Source organism: Callithrix jacchus, chromosome 5 (genome assembly GCF_049354715.1).
Source record: "Callithrix jacchus isolate 240 chromosome 5, calJac240_pri, whole genome shotgun sequence".
NCBI lineage: Eukaryota > Metazoa > Chordata > Mammalia > Primates > Cebidae > Callithrix > Callithrix jacchus.
The window spans coordinates 160,006,503-160,026,566 of NC_133506.1; the positions used below are offsets into that span (position 1 = coordinate 160,006,503).

A 20,064-nucleotide genomic window follows, 5' to 3' on the forward strand; every position below is an offset into this window, starting at 1 on the left:
GCCACCTTCTTTCCTAAAGTCATTGATTTTTTTTTTTTTTTGGGTAGAGTCTTGCTCTGTCACCCAGGCTGGAGTGCAGTGGCAGGATCTCAGCTCACTGCAACCTCTGCCTCCTGGGTTCAAGCGATTCTACTGCCTCAGCCTCCTGAGTAGCTGGGACTACAAGTGTGTACCGCCATGCCCAGCTAATTTTTCATATTTTTAGTAGAGACAGGGGTTTTGCCATGTTGGCCAGGCTGCGTATGAACTCCTGACCTCAAGAGATCCGCCTGCCTCTGCCTCCCAAAGTGCTGGGATTACAGGCATGAGCCATGGTGCCTGGCGCAGTGATCTTCGGGCAGAGGCTACCCAAAATAACAAAATTAACACAGCCACATCAAGGACTTCTCTCATTCAAGGATTCGTAAATTCATAAAATTTTAGAGCTGGAAAGACCTTAGAAATCATATGGTCTAACCCTTCTTTCCATATCACAAATGAGAACACTGAGACCAAAAGAAAACCAAGCAATCTGCCATGGAGACGCTGCAGCCAGTTAGCGGCAGCACAGGCCTGGAATACAAGTCCCTGGTTCTCAGTCCAGGGCTCTGGATCAATGACTGTCAATGACTTTCAAACCTTTTGTTTTTTTAAGCTGCAAGTCACATTAATAACCTAGGAGACACACACACACACACACACACACACACACACAAATACTTAAACTTTTTGATATTTTCTATTCTGCTTTACTCCATTTTATTTTTAAAAGATGTTACTCACAACCCAGTAACTTTATTTTACAACTCGCTGATAAATCATGATCCATAGCTTGAAAACACCATCCCAGCACATCCATTTCCAAAATGTGTGCCTTATATTAGAAAAACCAAAGGTGGTGGAATTGGAGTGCTGGGCACTGGGCATAACCACCACTTCTTCCCTAGACTGAATGCCAAACAACTCGAGCAGAGCTGCTGGAAATGTAGCGTCTCAGCAAGAAAATGGCACAAAGAAAAATGACTGCGAACTTTGCTTTTAGTAGAAACATCCCACCCTGTCTTATCAGAAATTTCTAGATGTCAGACTCCACATGTATTGACTAAGCATTGAGGAGAGGCTTTGTTTTCAGTTGCCTTTTATCTATCTAAGAGTTGTGAGGATGGCCAAGGCTCTTTGGAGAATTTATCTAATTAAGCTCGATATTATTCTCAGGAGGAAGGAAGACGTGTGGTACCAGCAGGAGTAAAAGCAGGGTCAGGTGAGGTGAGAGAAGCATCTTGGTTACTGAATGTTTTTGTATCTGTGTAATATAGCTTTACTCCCCTCACCTTAATCCAGCCCCATCAGGTCTTGTCTTTATTTAAAATGTTCATATTGTATATATCATAGACGTTGTGCATTAATTTTTACTGTTACAATATCGTGTCAAAATTATCGCGTTAAATTCTTGCAATTGCTAGCATTCCATTAAAGTCTGCGCCTCACTGACTTCACTCTAGTCCTGGCAAGAGGTTCTTCAGTCATCTACTAACTAGTGCATGTTAAACAAGAAAGTATCAAAAACACACTTTCTAAAAACTGCTTCTCCAATTACACCATGACTAACGTTCCTACCAGTGATGTTTCAGAACTAGCAAACCAATCATCATAAGACAAAGTTTGTAGTAACATCTTTCATACCTTTGCAGTTAAAAATGTTTCAGAAGCAATAAGACAGGCACAAACCATTGTTCCAGTTCTTCCTAGAAAAGAAATGTTTGTTCAAGATATAAAAAAATACACTCAGAAATATTCAAGGAGTTCATTTTAAGTTGATTTTCTTTCTTTTTTTTTTTTGAGACAGAGTCTTGCTATGTCACCCAAGCTGGGGTGCAGTGGCACAATCTTGGCCCACTGCAACCTCCTCCTCACAGGTGAAAAGTACACAAATTACATTTATAGTAAAAATATTTCTCGCCGCCTCTCTACAAACAGACGTGATGAAGTATTTACCAAATCCGTAAGAAAGCAGTAAGTCCTGTCTTTTATAACCTTTTTTGGATAACAGTTAAAAAGAAAAACTCCTAATTCATTTAGTACACTAATGTAACTGATTCCAAAATTGCACAAATACAGTAGAAGAAAAGATAACTTTAGACCAGCCTCACATATAAATGTAGATTTTAAAATATACATATATTTTCAAAGTGAATTCAGCAATGTAGAAATACCATATATAAATATCAAGTGCCATTTTTCTTAAGAATGCAAGAATGTTTTTTTCAAGATGGCAGATTACAGGCTTTTAGCATGCCTCAATCATTTGGAAATAGCAAGCAAGTACGTAAAGATCAACTCTGTGAGCTTTAATTCAAGAAAGAAAATGGCAATTCCCTGGAATTATGAAGGACACCCCAGATCCTGGGGAGGACAATGCAGACAAACGCCCACATGACAGCATTCGACTGATAAAAGTAAGTGAAGCCTCAGTATGTGAGAGAGGGAGACAGCAACCCTCTGTCTTACCTTTCCACTGGGATCCAAGCAACGCAGGCAGAGGAAGAGCACTGTTTCTCACAAGTCCTGGGGCTAATTTGAGGAGAGACTTGGAGACTTTGTGAGGGAAAGACACAGGAAAAAGTTGCAGGCATTTTTCCAAATCTGGACTGAAAGCAGGATAACTTTAAGGGACCTTCCGAATCTGGCTGCACCCATCTTGTCCCCACAACCCCACTATCCCTAGGGCTGAGGAGGGAGTTTAGATTAATGTCTACTCAGGAAATCAGCCTATTGCCTGAGGCAAGAGAGAGTTCCTCCCAATAGATAAGGATCAAGTACACAACCGGCAGCACTGGCCACAGCCAGCTCTTACCCATGGCACCATCTACTGGCTTGTAGGTATATATAAAACCTGCTGACAGAAGTGCATAGGGCTACAGAAGCAAAGCCGAAAGACCCTACCTAGCAAGCTCTACAGTCACACCCCCCTAGGGGGGAGGAAAAGGGAAAGAAGAAAACAAACAAACAAACGAACAACAACAACAAAAATAATAATATCATAGGAAAGGAAAGAAAAAGAAAAAATGCTAGTGTCTCCAGATGAGAAGGACCAGTGCAAGAATTCGGGCACCCTGAGAAATCTGAATGTAGTGACACCACCAAAAGATCACACTAGCTCTCTGGCAATGCTTTCTACCAAAATGAAAACTCAGAAATGATAATAAAGAATCCAAAGCACGAGTTGCAAGGAAGCTCAACGAGATTCAAGGTTGAAATCAACAAAAAGAAACTTCTAAATCAATCCAGGAAATGAAGGAAGAGATCAACATCTTAATAAGAAATCAATCAGAACTTCTGAAATTAAAAAAACTCACTTAAGGAATTTCAAAATACAACTGAAAGCTTTATCAATAGACTAAAACAAGTAGAAAACACAATTTCAGAGCTTGAAAGCTGGTCTTTTGAGCTAATCCCATCAGGCAAAAATAAAGGAAAAAGAATTTTAAAAAGTGAAGAAATATGAGATTATGTAGTGACCAACCCTACGAATTACTGGCATTTCCTTGAGAGAAGGAGAAAAAGAGAACAACCTGGAAAACATATTTGATAGACTAATTCAAGAAAATTTATTCAATCTTGTTAGAAAGGTAGACATCTAGCTACAATAAAGCTAGATGGCACCTGCAAGATACTATTAAAAATGAACATTACCAAGGCATATACTTACCAGACTGTCCAAGGTCACTGACAAAGAAAACATCCTAAAGATACTAGAGAAAAAGGCCAGATCACATACAAAGGGAGCCCCATCAGGAAACAGCAGACTTCTCTGCAGAAACCTTACAAGCCAAAAGAGATTAGGGGGTCTATTTTCAGAATTCTTAAATAAAATAAATTATAATCAAAAGATTCATATCCTGCCAAGCTGAGCTTCATGAGTGAAGGAGAAATAAAAACATTTTCCAGAGAAGCAAGTGCCAAAAAAATTCATGACCACTAGACCAGTCTTACAAGAGATACCCACGGTAGCTCTAAACATAGAAATGAAAGAATGCTACTTGCTATCATAAAAACACACAAGTACATAGCTCACAGACCCTATAAAACAACCACACAATAGAAAGTACAAAGCAACCAGCAAACAATTTCATGATAGGGTGAAAAGCTCACATGTCAATATTAACCTTGAATATAAATGGTTTAAACACACCACTGAAAAGTCACAGAATGGCAAGTTGGATTAAAAAAACAAATCCCATCTGTCTGCTGTCTTTAAGAGACCATCTCACATGTAACAACACCAACAGGTTCAAAGTAAAGGGTTGAAGAAAGATTTATCATACAAACAAAACGTAAAAAAGAGCGTTTTGTAAAACAGGCTTTAAATCAACAATAGTAAAAAAGGACAAAGAAGGGCATTACATAATGATAAGGAGTTCAATTCACCAAGAAGCCTTAACTATCCTAAATATATATGCACCCAACATTGGCTCACCCAGGTTAATAAAACAGATACTTCTAGACCTATGAAAAGACTTAGCCACACAACAATAGTTAGGGAACTTAAACACTCACTAATAACATGAAACAGATCATTAAGACAGAAAACTAACAAAGAAATTCTGCATTAAAATTCAACACTTGACCAATTAGACCTAACAGAAACCTAAAGAACACTCCACCCATCAACCACAGAATATACATTATTCTCATTTGCACACCAAACACATTCCAAAATCAACCACATGTTCTACCATGAAGCAAGCCCCAATAAATTTTAAAAAATCAAAATCATATCAACCATTCTTTTGGACCACAGTTGAATAAAAAAACCAATACCAGGAAGATCTCTAAAAACCACACAATTACATGTAAATTAAGCAACTTGCTCCTGTATGACTTTTGGGTAAATGACAAAATTAAGGCAGAAATAAAAAAAATTATTTGAAATAAAACAGAAACACAACATAAAATCTCTGAGATGCAGCAAAAAAAGTGTAACAGGAAAGTTTATAGTGCTAAATGTGTACTTCAAAAAGCTATTAAAATCTCAAATTAATGATGTAAATATCATACCTAGAGAAACCAGAAAAACAAGAACCCCAAACCTAGCAGAAGAAAAAAAATAACTAAAATAAGAGGAAACTGAACAAAATTGAGACCCCTAAATCACAACAAAGAATCAAAGAAATGACACAGGGAGGGAACATCACACACTGGGATCTGTGGGGGGGAAAATAGGGGAGGGACAGTGGAGGGTGGGGAGTTGGAGAGGGATAACATGGGGAGAAATGCCAGATATAGGTGATGGAGAGGAAGGCAGCAAAACACACTGCCATATGTGTACCTATGCAACAATCTTACATGTTCTTCACATGTACACCAAAACCTAAAATGCAATAAAAAAAATTTTAAAAAAACAAAAGTTGATTCTTTGAAAAGACAAACAAAATCAATAGACTGCTAGCCAAATTAACAAAAATAAAGAAGATCGAAATAAGCACAATCAGAAATGACAAAGGTGACATTACAACCAGTCTCACAGAAATATAAACTGTCCTCTGAGACTATTATGAACACCTCTATGCACATACACTAGATGATCTAGAGGAAATGAATAAATTCCTGAAAACACAGAACCTCCCAAGATTGAATCAAAAAGAAAGTGAAACCCTGACCAGACAAATACCAAGCTCCAAAATTGAAGCCATAATTTAAAAACATATGAATTGGTTGGGTTTGGTGGCTCATGTCTGTAATCCCAGCACTTTGGGAGGCCAAGGTGGGCAGATCTCTAGGTCAGGAATTCAAGACCAGCCTGGCCAATATGCTGAAATCCCCTGTCTACTAGAAATACAAAAATTAATTTAAGAAGTTTGAGGAAGATCCAAGATGGCCCTTTAGGAGCAGCTCAGGATTGGAGCTCCCAGTGAAAGCACAGAGGGTGAGTGGAAACCGCATTTCCACATGGATCCTTATTGCCCACAGACCAGGAGATTCCCAGGCAGAGGAGTCCCACGGGTCGCCAGTGTGGCTGTTTTGGCCGGCATGGCTGTTTTGGCCGGCATGGCTGTTTTGCCGGCGCTCTGGCACAGCGGTTCTCCATACAAAATACGCTGGACTTTAATTTGCCTTTTAAGCTGGCAATTGGAGCTCCAAGAAGGCAGATTTGCCCATTCATCTGATTAAACAGGGGTCTGAAACAGGGAGCCAGGCCAGGAGATTCCCAGGCAGCACCATTGTTTCAGCTGGCACAGTGGGTCCCCACATGGGAAATCACAAAGGTTCCCGCGCCCTTTCAGCAGGCGACTGGAACACTTGGGAGAGAGTCAACCGTTCAACTTAAAAAAAAGGGGGGCTCTGAGGCAGGGAGCCAGGTGATCAGGCTCGGCAGGTCCCACAACAACAACAACAACAACAGCAAAAATAGCAATTGGAAAGTCTCGAAATTGAGAGTTTCACAGCAAGCACAGCTGAACCTGGGATGGCCCAGCTCTGTGGGGGAGGGGCATCCACCATTACCGAGGCAATCCACTTCTACGCAGGTAATCCACCATTGCTGAGGCAGCCTGCTGTTGCCAAGGCAACCCACCGTTGCCGAGGCAACCCGCCATAACAGAGAGAGCTTGCCATTACAGAGGCTGACCACCATTGCCAAGGCAGTTCTAACCACAACCATATAAACAGGACTGCAGGGAAGTTCACATGGCAGCAGGGTGGAGCCCACAGCAGCTCAGCAAAGCCTCTGCAGGCAGACAGTGACTAGGCTGCCTCCTTGCTGGGCAGGGCAGCCCTGAAATAAAAGGCAGCAGTACAAGGGATACTCATAAATAAAGCCCTAATGCCCTGGGACAGAGCACCTGGGGAAAAAAAGGCGGTTTATGAGTTCTGCTGCAGGAGACCTAAACGTACCTGCCTAGCAGCTCTGAATAAACAACAGAGCTCACAGCTCAGCACCTGAGCTCCTATAAAGAACAGACTGTCTCCTCAGGCAGCTCCCTGACCCCTGTATATCCAAAGAGTCACATCACAAAGGACTGATCAGACTGATATTTGTCGGGCATCATTCTGGGACAAAAATAGCAGAAGAAGAATCTGGTAGCAACCCTTACTGTTCTGCAGCTGCTGCAGTTGACCCCCAGGCAAGCAGGGCCTGGAGTGGACCTCAGCAGTCCTACAGCAGAGGGGCCAGACTGTTAGAAGGACAACTAAGAAACAGAAATAACTTCATCATCAATAATCTGGACATCCACTCAGAGACCCAATCTGAAAATCAGCAACTACACAGACGACAGGTGGATAAATCTACAAAGATGGGAAGAACCAGCGCAAAAAGGAGGAAAACACCTGAAATGAGAACACCTCTCCTCCTACAAAAGATCACAACTCCTCACCAGCAAGGGAACAAAGCTGGATGGAGAATGAATGTGATGAAATGACAGAATCAGACTTCAGGAGGTGGGTAATGAGAAACTTCCGTGAGCTAAAAGAACATGTTCTAACTCAATGCAAAGAAACTGAGAACCTTGAAAAAAGATTTGACAAAATGATAACAAGAATAGACAACTTAGAGATGAATATGAGTGAATTGAAGGAGCTGAAAAACACAACACGAGAACTTTGCGAAGCATGCACAAGTCTCAACAGCCGAATTGACCAAGCAGAAGAAAGGATATCAGAGGTCAAAGATCAACTCAATGATATAAAATGAGAAGGCAAGATTAGAGAAAAAAAGTGCAAAAAGGAATGAACAAAGTCTCCAAGAAATGTGGGACTATGTGAAGAGACCTAATCTACGTTTGATAGGTGTAACTGAATGTGACAAAGAGAATGAATCCTAGCTGGAAAATACTCTTCAGGATATTTTCCACGAAAACTTCCCAAACTAGCAAGGCAGGCCAATATTCAAGTCCAGAAAATACAGAGGACACCACAAAGATATTCCTCAAGAAGAGCAACCCCAAGGCACATAATCGTCAGATTCACCAGGGTTGAAATGAAGGAGAAAATGCTAAGGGCAGCCAGAGAGAAAGGTCGGGTTACCCACAAAGGGAAGCCCATCAGACTCACAGCAGATCTCTCGGCAGAAACCCTACAAGCCAGAAGAGAGTGGGGGCCAATATTCAACATCCTTAAAGAAAAGAACTTTCAACCCAGAATTTCATATCCAGCCAAACTAAGCTTCATAAGTGAGGAAAAAATAAAATCCTTTGCGAACAAGCAAGTATTCAGAGATTTTGTCACCACCAGGCCTGCTTTACAAGAGCTCCTGAAAGAGGCACTAAACATAGAAAGGAACAACCAGTACCAGCCACTCCAAAAACATACGAAATGGTAAAGAGCATCAACAAAATGAAGAATCTGCATCAACTAACAGGCAAAACAGCCAGCTAGCATCAAAATGGCAGTATCAAATTCACACATAACAATATTAACCCTAAATGTAAATGGGCTAAATGCACCAATCAAAAGACACAGACTGGCAAATTGGTTAAAAAGCAAAAACCCGCCGGGTGCTGTGGCTCACACCTGTAATCCCAGCACTTTGGGAGGCTGAGGCAGGTGGATCATGAGTTCAAAAGATAGAGACCATACTGGTCAACATGGTGAAACGCCATCTCTACTAAAAATACAAAAAATTAGCTGGGCATGGTGGCGCATGCCTGTAATCCCATATAAAAATAAAATAAAAAAAAAAGCCAAAACCCATCGGTGTGCTGTATCCGGGAAAGCCATCTCACATGCAGTATCCGGAAAGGCTCAAAATAAAGAAATGAAGGAAGATTTACCAAGCAAATGGAGAGAAAAAAAAAAAGCAGAAGTTACAATTCTCATCTCTGATAAAATAGACTTTAAAGCAACAAAGATCAAAAGAGACAAAGAAGGACATTACATAATGGTAAAAGGATCGATGCAACAAGAAGAGCTAATGATCCTAAATATATACGGACCCAATACAGGGGCACCCAGATACATAAGGCAAGTTCTTAATGACTTACAAAGAGACTTAGACTGCCACACAATAATAGTGGGAGACTTTAACACTCCACTGTCGATATTAGACAGATCAACCAAAATTAACAAGGATATCCAGGACTTGAACTCAGACCTGGAACAAGCAAACCTGATAGACATTTACAGAACTCTCCACCCCAAATCCACAGAATAGACATTCTTCTCAGCACCACATCACAACTACTCTAAAATTGACCACATAATTGGAAGTAAATCACTCCTCAGCAAATGTAAAAGAACGGAAATCATAACAAACAGTCTCTCAGACCATAGTGCAATCAAGTTAGAATTCGGAATTCAGGAACTAACTCAGAACCACACAGCTTCATGGAAACTGAACAACTGGCTCTTGAATGTAGACTGGATAAACAATGAAATGAAGACAGAAATAAAGAAATTCTTCGAAACCAACAAGAATGAAGACACAACATACCAGAATCTCTGGGACACATTTAAAGCAGTCTCTAGAGGAAAATATATAGCAATAAGTGCCCACACAAGAAGACAGGAGAGATCCAAAATTGACACCCTATTGTCAAAATTGAAAGAGCTAGAGGAGCAACATCAAAAAAACTCAAAACCTAGCAGATGACAAGAAATAACTAAGATCAGAGCAGAATGGAAGGAGATAGAGACACAAAAAAAATCCTTCAAAAAAATGAATGAAATCCAGGAGCTGGTTTTTTGAAAAGATCAACAAAATAGACAGACCACTAGCCAGATTAATTTAAAAAAAAAAGAGAGAGAGAGAGAATTACCAAATAGATGCAATAAAAAATGATAAAGGGGAAATCACCACAGATCCCACAGAAATTCACACCATCATCAGAGAATATTACAAACACCTCTATGCACATAAACTAGTAGACCTGGAAAAAAATAAATAAATTCCTGGACACTTGCATCCTCCCAAGCCTAAACCTGGAAGAAGTCAAAACCATGAATAGACCAATAACAAGATCTGAAGTTGAGGCAGCAATTAAGAGCTTACCACACAAAAAAAGCCCAAGTCCAGATGGGTTCACAACCGAATTCTACCAGACACACAAAGAGGAGCTGGTACCATTCCTTCTGAAACTATTCCAAATAATCCAAAAAGAGGGAATCCTTCCCGAATCATTTTATGAGACCAACATCATCCTGATACCAAAACCCAGCAGAGATCCAACAAGAAAACAAAACTTCAGGCCAATATCCATGATGAATATAGATGCAAAAATCTTCAATAAAATACTGGCAAGCCGATTGCAACAGCACATCAAAAAGCTTATCCACCATGATCAAGTAGGATTCATGCCGGGGATGCAAGCCTGGTTCAACATATGCAAGTCTATAAACGTAATTCACCACATAAACAGAACCAAAAACAAAAACCACATGATTATCTCAATTGACTCAGAGAAGGCCTTTGACAAAATTCAACAGCACTTTATGCTAAAAACCCTCAATAAACTCTGTAGTGATGGAACGTATCTCAAAATAATAAAAGCCATTTATGACAAACCAACAGCCAATATCCTACTGAATGGGCAAAAACTGGAAGCATTCCCTTTGAAATCTGGCACTAGACAAGGATGCCCTCTGTCACCACTCCTATTCAATATAGTACTGGAAGTTCTAGCCAGAGCAGTTAGGCAAGAAAAAGAAATAAAGCATATTCAAACAGGAAAAAAGAAAGCCAAATTGTCTCTATTTGCAGACGACATGATAGTATATCTAGAAGACCCCATCATCTCAGCCCAAAAACTCCTGAAACTGATAAGCAACTTCAGCAAAGTCTCAGGATACAAAATCAATGTGCAAAAATCACAAGCATTCCTATACACTAATAACAGACTTAAAGAGAGCCAAATCAAGAACAAACTGCCATTCACAATTGCTACAAAGAGAATAAAATACCTAGGAATACAACTTACAAGGAACGTAAGGGACCTCTTCAAGGAGAACTACAAACCACTGCTCAACAAAATAAGAGAGGACACAAACAGATGGAGAACATTCCATGTTCATGGTTAGGAAGAATCAATACTGTGAAAATGGCCATACTGCCCAAAGAAATTTACAGATTCAATACTATCCCCATCAAGCTACCAATGACCCTCTTCACAGAACTGGAAAAAACCACCTTAAACTTCATATGGAACCAAAAGAGAGCCCGCATAGCCAAGTCAATTCTAAGTAAAATGAACACAGTGGGAGGCATCACATTACTGAACTTCAAACTATACTACAAGGCTACAGTAATCAAAACAGTATGGTACTGGTACCAAAACAGAGATATAGACCAATGGAACAGAACAGAGGCCTCAGAGGCAATACAACATATCTACAACCATACAATCTCTGATAAACCTGACAAAAACAAGCAATGGGGAAAGGATTCTCTGTTTAATAAATGGTGTTGGGAAAACTGGCTAGCCATGTGCAGAAAGCAGAAACTGGACCCCTTCCTGACACCTTGCACTAAAATTAAATCCAGGTGAATTAAAGACTTAAACATAAGACCTAACACCATAAAATCCCTAGAAGAAAATCTAGGCACAACCATTCAGAACATAGGCGTAGGCAAGGACTTCATGACCAAAACACCAAAAGCATTGGCAACAAAAGCCAAAATAGACAAGTGGAACCTAATCAAACTCCACAGCTTCTGCATGGCGAAAGAAACAGTCATTACAGTGAATCAGCAACCAACAGAATGGGAAAAAAATTTTGCAGTTTACTCATCTGACAAAGGGCTGATATCCAGAATTTACAAAGAACTAAAACAGATTTACAAGAAAAAAACAAGCCCATTCAAAAATGGGCAAAGGATATGAACAGACACTTTACAAAAGAAGACATAGATTAGGCTGAAAAACATGAAAAAATGCTCATCATCACTGGTCATTAGAGAAATGCAAATCAAAACTACATTGAGATACCATCTCAGGCCAGTTAGAATGGCGATCATTAAAAAATCTGGAGACAACAGATGCTGGAGAGGATGTGGAGAAATAGGAACACTTCTACACTGCTGGTGGGAGTGTAAATTAGTTCAACCATTGTGGAAGACAGTGTGGCGATTCCTCAAGGACCTAGAAATAGAAATTCCATTTGACCCAGCAATCCCATTACTGGGTATATATCCAAAAGACTATAAATTGTTCTACTATAAGGACACATACAAATGAATTGCAGCACTGTTTACAATAGCAAAGACCTGGAATCAACCCAAATGCCCATCGATGATAGACTGGACTGGGAAAACGTGGCACATATACACCATGGAATATTATGTAGCAATCAAAAACGATGAGTTCGTGTCCTTTGTAGGGACACAGATGAACCTGGAGAACATCATTCTCAGCAAACTGACATAAGAATAGAAAATGAAATACCGCATGTTCTCACTCATAGGCAGGTGTTGAATAATGAAAACACATGGACACAGGGAGGGGAGCACATACTCAAGTTTCTTATATTGTTTTGTTTTTTTGAGACAGTCTCTCACTGTCTCCCGGGCTGGAGTGCAACGGCACAGTCTTGGCTCACTGCAACCTCTGCCTTCCAGGTTCAAGTGATTCTCCTGCTTTAGCCTCCCAAGTAGCTTGGATTACAGGTGCCCACCACCACACCCGGCTAATTTTTTGTATTTTTAATAAAGACAGGGTTTCATTATATTGGCCAGGCTGGTCTCAAATTCCTGACCTTGTGATCTGCCCACCTTGGCCTCCCAAAGTGCTGGGATTACAGGCATGAGCCACCATGCCCAGCTACATACACAAGTTTCAATAGCCAAATCAATCAAGTGGAAGAAATGATATCAGAGATTGAATATCAACTCATTGAAATAAAGCAAGAAGGCAAGATTAGAGAAAAAAGAGTAGAAATAAATGAACAAAGCTTCCAAGAAATATGGGATTATATGAAAAGACCAAATCTACATCTGATTGGTGTACCTGAAAGTAACAGGGAGAATGAAACAAAGTTGGAAAACACTCTTCAGGATATTATCCAGGAGAACTTCTCCAACTTAGCAAGGCAGGCCCGAGCCTGTATATTAACTAATCTATAGCTAAACACAGAACATGTATATTAACTAATGGGCTTGAAACTAGTCAATAAGACTAAAACTTGATTTTACTGAGTTATATGTCAGTTTACAGTGTTATATTTTCCTGGAATTTGATATAAAAATTAATTCAGAGTCCACTAAAAATGTAATTCTTTATGTTAAAAATTGTGAAATATGCTTAGATAATTATTTAAAGCCTACACCTGAATGAGAGAAAATCCACCTAAACTTAAATTGATTGGATTTACAAATGGCTTCTTCCCCCCATTTTAACCCCACCAATGTCAATTTCTTTTTATCATTACACTATCAAAATTCCAGTATAATTTTTGAAATTGCATCTCTGTTGGCTCCCTTAATCTAAAAGATTCTCACAAAATATAAGAACAACCTTAAATATTACTGGAACAAAAACAGACATTACAGTCCAATGGAACAGAATAGAAAGCCCAGAATAAATCCATGCATTTATAGTCAGCTGATCTTCAACAAAGGTGTCACGAATCCATGATGGGGAAAGAACAGTCTCTTCAATAAACGATACTGGGGAAACTGGATATTTACTTTTGGAAGAGTGAACTTGCACCCTATCTCACCCCATACACAAAAAGTCAACTCAAAGTAAACGCTTAGCTGTGAAACCTGAAACTGGAAAACGACTAGGTAAAATATAGGAAAAAATCTTCTTGACATTGGTCTGGACCAAGATTTTTTGGATATGACTGAAAACCATAGGCAACAACAACAAAAAAAAAAAACAGGCAAATGATATTGTGTCAAACTAAAAAGCATTTGCACAGCAAAGGAAACAATTATAAAGAGGCAACCTACAGAATGGGAGAAAATATCTGCAAAGCTTACATTAGATAACAGGTTAATATTTTTTTTATAAAAGGAACTCAAACAACACAATAGCAAGAGAACAAGTTACTTCTCTAGAAAATGGGCAAAGAACCTGAAAAAATATTTCCCAAAAGAAGACATACAAATGGCCAAGAGGTATGTGAAAAAATGTTAAACATCATTAACCATCAGAGGAAAAGCAAATTAAAATCACAAAGAAATATTTTCATACCTGTTAGGATGGTCATAAACAAAAAGACAAAAGAAGAGTTGGCAAGAATGTAGAGAAAAGAGAACACCCTTGTATACTGTTGGTGTGAATGTAAATTAGTAGTTATTATAAAAAACAGCAGAGAGATTCCTCAAAAAAACAAAAACAAAAACAGAAATATAACTACCATAAGATGTGGAGATTCCACTTCTGTGTATACATCCAAAGGAAATGAAATCTGCACTCCCATCTTCACTGCAGCATTATTTACAATAGCCAAGCTATGGAGTCAATCTAAATGTCATCTATGGATGAATGGATAAAGAATATACGGTATATATACATAAGGGCATACTACTCAGCCTTAGAAGATATCCTGTCACTTGAGATAATATGGATGAACCTGGAGAATGTTATGCTAAGTGAAATAAGCCCTGCATAAAAAGACAAATCCTGCATGTGGAATCTAAGAAAGTCAAATTCATAGAAGCAGAGAGTAGAAGGGTGGTTACCAGGGACTGGGGGGACAAAAGTGAGGGGATTGTGGAGATGTTGTTTTTTATTTTATTATTATTATTTTTTGAGATGGAGTTTTGTTCTTGTTGCCCAGACTGGAGTGTAATGGTGCAATCTCAGCTCACTGCAAACTCTACCTCCGGTAATCAAGCAATTCTCCTGCCTCTGGCTCCCGAGTAGCTGGTATTACAGGCGTATACCACCACAACCAGCTAATTTTTTGTATTTTTAGTAGATATAGGGTTTCACCATGTCGGCCAGGCTGGTCTTGAACTCCTGACCTCAGGTGATCCATCCACCTAGGCCTCCCAAAGTACTGGGATTACATGCATGAGCCACCGCACCCGGCCCGAGATGTTGGTTAAAGGATGCAGAATTTCAGTTAGATAAGACGAGTAAGTTCAGGAAACTTATCGTACAACATAGTGACCACAGTTAATAATAATGTAGACTTAAAAATTGCTGAGAGAGTAGATTTTAAAAGTTCTCACCACAAAAAAATATGTGGAGTAATGCATATGTTAATTTGCTTGATTTAGCCATTTCACAATGTTTACATATATCAAAACATCATGTTGTATTCCATAAATATATTGATTTTTTATTTGTTAATTTACAAATAAAAAGAGCCACCTTAAATAAAATAAAAGTATTCTCACATTCTAAAATTAAAGACTATTTGTATTTTGAGAGATATAAATTGGAAAACCAAAAATAAAGAAATCCAAAGAGTAGAAAAAAAAGGAAAAATATGCTCAACCTTCCTTAGCTTTTTTTTTCCTACTTTCTTCCCTCCCTTATCCTCTCCTTGTCTCTTACCTTTCCTCCTCTACTCTTTCCCTTCTCCTTCCCTTATTTCGGTCTTGGAGCTAATATTTTAAAATGCTAACCATTATTAATACTTATTAATAGCAATATGTATCTTGCTCTTGTACTATATCTATAGTTACATGTCTTCAGAAAGGGAGAAATAAAAAGAAAAATGTTTTACCTTTGCCTCCTTTACAGTGAATCGCTATGATGTTCTCAGGATCTTGAGCCATCCACTCACTTGCTTCCTTTGAGAATACCACCATCTCACTGATTCCAAGATTAAGATTTTTAGTTAAATTATTTTCAAAAAATTAAGCCCAATATATTCAGCCCTCCTTCTGATAGTCAACTTAACATAAAACTTACTGTAAAGTGGGGACATTATGGTCATCAATCAGGATTCTACTGACCCTATTATGGAAGTGCTTAGGATCATAAGCTCTTTCACCTAAAATAAATAATATGTATGTCATATCTCTATAGGTAATACCATAGTAAATGATGAGGTTATTAATAGGTTAACATATCTTATTAGAAATTCCATGTCCATCTTCAAAAAGAGCTTTCCAAGTTGCTCCTCCTGCTCTAAAATAAATGTAAGGGTCTCAAAAATGTAAGAATAGTAGTGGTTTATCCATCTCATGTACCCTAAACTCAACTTATTTTTGTTTAATAGGTGCAATTTTCAACTTTCTAGCAGACTAGTCATTATATTATTGCACAGTAGTTAGAAACCACACAAGAGGCAAATGCAGCTGACCAAAAAGATTGCCTGCTGAAAATGTCTATTGAGTATACAGGTAGAGGAAAAAATCAAGAGAGACACAGTGGTAAGCTGGGTTACAACCTATTTTCTACAGAGTTTTTTTTTTTTGTTTTTTTGTTTTTTGCTTTTTTCCCATCTATGACGGCCCTGCTCTCATCGCAACTCACTGCTGATGGATCAGAGGACTTATTTGTTAAATTGTCTATGTCCTCATAACACAATCTGGCAGGAGAAACAGAAAGACTTCCCTAAACCTAATATCGCCAGAACAGATCCTCCCTAAAATGGTTTACCTCCATGCCAGTCTCACTGGTCCTGCCAGAACTGCCTCCTTCATAGGGTACTTTGTGCTGCTGGGCTAACTCCTACCAAATAGGGCCAGTCCAAGGTGGGTATTTTTAAATTCATTCCTCACCACCACCAAATACTTATGATTAAATGCAATATAAAAAACAAAATCATCTTCTTATATGCAGTAATCTATTTTCTAGCTACAGTAGCAAAATATAAAGCAATGTACATACTGCAGAGATTGTAGACGCGATAGTGATTTGGGTGCTTCTTGTCTAGAAACCGCACAACTTCCTAAAAAAAAAAACCACACACACATACCTTACATATCCACATGGCACCATTTTTTTTTTTTTTTGAGATGGAGTCTTGCTCTGTCTCCCAGGCTGGAGTGCAGTGGCTCAATTTCTGCACACTGCAACCTCCACCTTCCGAATTTAAGCAATTCTCTGCCTCAGCCTCCTGAGTAGCTGGGATTATAGGTGCGTGCCACCATGCCTGGCTAATTTTTTGTATTTTTAGTAGAAATGGGGTTTCACCATCTTGGCCAGGCTGGTCTTGAACTCCTGACCTTGTGATCCACCTGCCTCTGCCTCCCAAAGTGCTGTGATTACAGGCGTGAGCCACCGCGCCTAGCCCAATGGTTACTACTTTCTATTAATTTGTCTCTCACTAGCATCTTCTAGGGGAGATTCAGGGAATACCAGGGTATGCAAATTTCAAGTTTTAATCCACTGTGTTTTTTCAAGTAGTCCACTAAGTGTGTCTGGCTATTCAGATTAGTCTCTAGTGTAAATACACAGTGTTTAAAGCTATTGGATAAGTAAATTAGCTGGTTAACTAACTTTAAGTAAATTTGTTCCAAATCGTTAATTCACAGTTAATGTGGTTCTTATTTAAATATGATTCATATTGGTTCTTAAATTTAATTCTGAAGAGATGTGTCTTAAGATAGTGATCTGCATGTCACAGTCTACCTAAGCACTATGTAAACAAATAAATGCAAAAAGTATATAGTATGATTGTGTGTATGCATGACAGAAAAAGATAAATTTTATATCAAATTTTAAATAACTGGTAACAATATGGAGACTTTTTTGGCTCATCTGTTCTCTTTTTTTTTTAATTGCATTTTAGGTTTTGGGGTACATGTGCAGAACATGCAAGATAGTTGCATAGGTACACACGTGGCAGTGTGTTTTGCTGCCTTCCTCCCCTTCACCCACATTTGGCATTTCTCCCCAGGCAATCCCTCCCCAGCTCCCCACCACCGCTGTCCCTCCCCTATTTCCCCCAATAGATCCCAGTGTGTAGTACTCCCCTCCCTGTGTCCATGTATTCTCATTGTTCATCACCCACCTATGAGTGAGAACATGTGGTATTTCATTTTCTGTTCTTGTGTCAGTTTGCTGAGAATGATGTTCTCCAGATTCATCGGTGTCCCTGCAAAGGACACGAACTCATCATTTTTGATTGCTGCATAATATTCCATGGTGTATATGTGCCACACTTTCCCAGTCCAGTCTATCATCGATGGGCATTTGGGTTGATTCCAGGTCTTTGCTATTGTAAACAGTGCTGCAATGAACATTCGTGTGCATGTGTCCTTATAGTAGAATGATTTATAGTCCTTTGGATATATACCCAGTAATGGGATTGCTGGGTCAAATGGAATTTCTATTTCTAGGTCCTTGAGGAATCGCCACACTGTCTTCCACAATGGTTGAACTAATTTACACTCCCACCAGCAGTGTAGAAGTGTTCCTATTTCTCCACATCCCCTCCAGCATCTGTTGTCTCCAGATTTTTTAATGATCGCCATCCTAACTGGCACGAGGTGGTATCTCAATGTTTTGATTTGCATTTCTCTAATGACCAGTGATGATGAGCATTTTTTCATACGTTTATTGGCCTCATGTATGTCTTCTTTTGTAATGTGTCTATTCATATCCTTTGCCCATTTTTGAATGGGCTTGTTTTTTTCTTGTAAATCTGTTTTAGTTCTTTGTAAATTCTGGATATCAGCCCTTTGTCAGATGAGTAAACTGCAAAATTTTTTTCCCATTCTGTTGGTTGCTGATTCACTGTAATGACTGTTTCTTTCGCCATGCAGAAGCTGTGGAGTTTGATTAGGTTCCATTTGTCTATTTTGGCTTTTGTTGCCAATGCTTTTGGTGTTTTGGTCATGAAGTCCTTGCCTACTCCTATGTCCTGAACGGTTTTGCCTAGATTTACTTCTAGGGTTTTTATGGTGCCAGGTCTTATGTTTAAGTCTTTAATCCATCTGGAGTTAATTTTAGTGTAAGGTGTCAGGAAGGGGTCCAGTTTCTGCTTTCTGCACATGGCTAGCCAGTTTTCCCAACACCATTCATTAAATAGGGAGTCCTTTTCCCATTGCTTGTTTTTTTTTCAGGTTTATCAAGGATTGTAAGGTTGTAGATAATGTTGTGTTGACTCCGATGTTCTGTTCCATTGGTCTATATCTCTGTTTTGGTACCAGTACCATGCTGTTTTGATTACTGTAGCCTTGTACTATAGTTTGAAGCCTGGTAGTGTGATGCCTCCTGCTGTGTTCTTTCTGCTTAGAAATGACTTAGCTATGCGGGCTCTCTTTTGGTTTCATATGAAGTTTAAGGTGGTTTTTTTCCAGTTCTGTGAAGAAAGTCATTGGTAGTTTGATGGGGATAGCGTTGAGTCTGTAAATTACTTTGGGCAGTATGGCCATTTTCATGATATTGATTCTTCCTAACCATGAACATGGAATGTTTCTCCATCTGTTTGTGTCCTCTCTTATTTCGTTGAGCAGTGGTTTGTAGTTTTCCTTGAAGAGGTCCCTTACGTTCCTTGTAAGTTGTTTTCCTAGGTATTTTATTCTCTTTGTAGCAATTGTGAATGGCAGCTCGTTCTTGATTTGGCTCTCTTTAAGTCTCTTATTGGTGTATAGAAATGCTTATAATTTTTGCACATTAATTTTATATTCTGAGACTTTGCTGAAGTTGCTTATCAGTTTCAGGAGTTTTGGGGCTGAGATGATGGGGTCGTCTAGATATACTATCATGTCGTCTGCAAATAGAGACAATTTGGCTTCCTCCTTTCCTATTTGAATACCCTTTATTTCTTTTTCTTCCCTGATTGCTCTGGCTAGAACTTCCAGTACTATATTGAATAGGAGTCGTGAGAGAGGGCATCCTTGTCTAGTGCCAGATTTCAAAGGGAATGCTTCCAGTTTTTGCCCATTCAGTATGATATTGGCTGTTGGTTTGTCATAAATAGCTTTTATTATTTTGAGATACATTCCATCAATACTGAGTTTGTTGAGGGTTTTTAGCATAAAGCGCTGTTGAATTTTGTCAAAGGCCTTCTCTGAGTCAATTGAGATAATCATGTGGTTTTTGCTTTTGGTTCTGTTTATGTGGTGAATTACATTTATAGACTTGCGTATGTTGAACCAGCCTTGCATCCCTGCGATGAAACCTACTTGATCATAATGGATAAGCTTTTTGATGTGCTGTTGCAATTGGCTTGCCAGTATTTTATTGAAGATTTTTGCATCTATGTTCATCATGGATATTGGCCTGAAGTTTTGTTTTC

General features: G+C 39.0%; 1 protein-coding gene across 19 annotated transcripts in view; it reads right to left on the minus strand.

Annotated features, from left to right (window-relative positions):
• The window catches only part of LOC100398471 (phosphatidylinositol 3,4,5-trisphosphate 3-phosphatase TPTE2), a 112,511-nt gene that overhangs the window by 26,308 nt on the left and 66,139 nt on the right, over window positions 1-20,064 (minus strand). For 17 of the 19 annotated variants that reach the window (XR_013536224.1, XM_054256808.2, XM_054256806.2 and 14 more), the window contains 4 exons: window positions 16,707-16,767; window positions 15,783-15,864; window positions 15,595-15,683; window positions 1,663-1,724 (listed from right to left, as the gene is read on the minus strand). Coding sequence is in view for 18 of the 19 variants with exons in the window: in XM_054256808.2 (XP_054112783.2) it covers window positions 1,663-1,724; window positions 15,595-15,683; window positions 15,783-15,864; window positions 16,707-16,767 (294 nt within the window). In the remaining variant the exon portion in view is untranslated. Of the gene's footprint in view, window positions 1-1,662; window positions 1,725-2,487; window positions 2,758-15,594; window positions 15,684-15,782; window positions 15,865-16,706; window positions 16,768-17,832; window positions 17,901-20,064 lie in introns of those variants that run through there. The other 2 variants (XM_035302545.3, XM_078375329.1) reach the window with 2 other exon arrangements.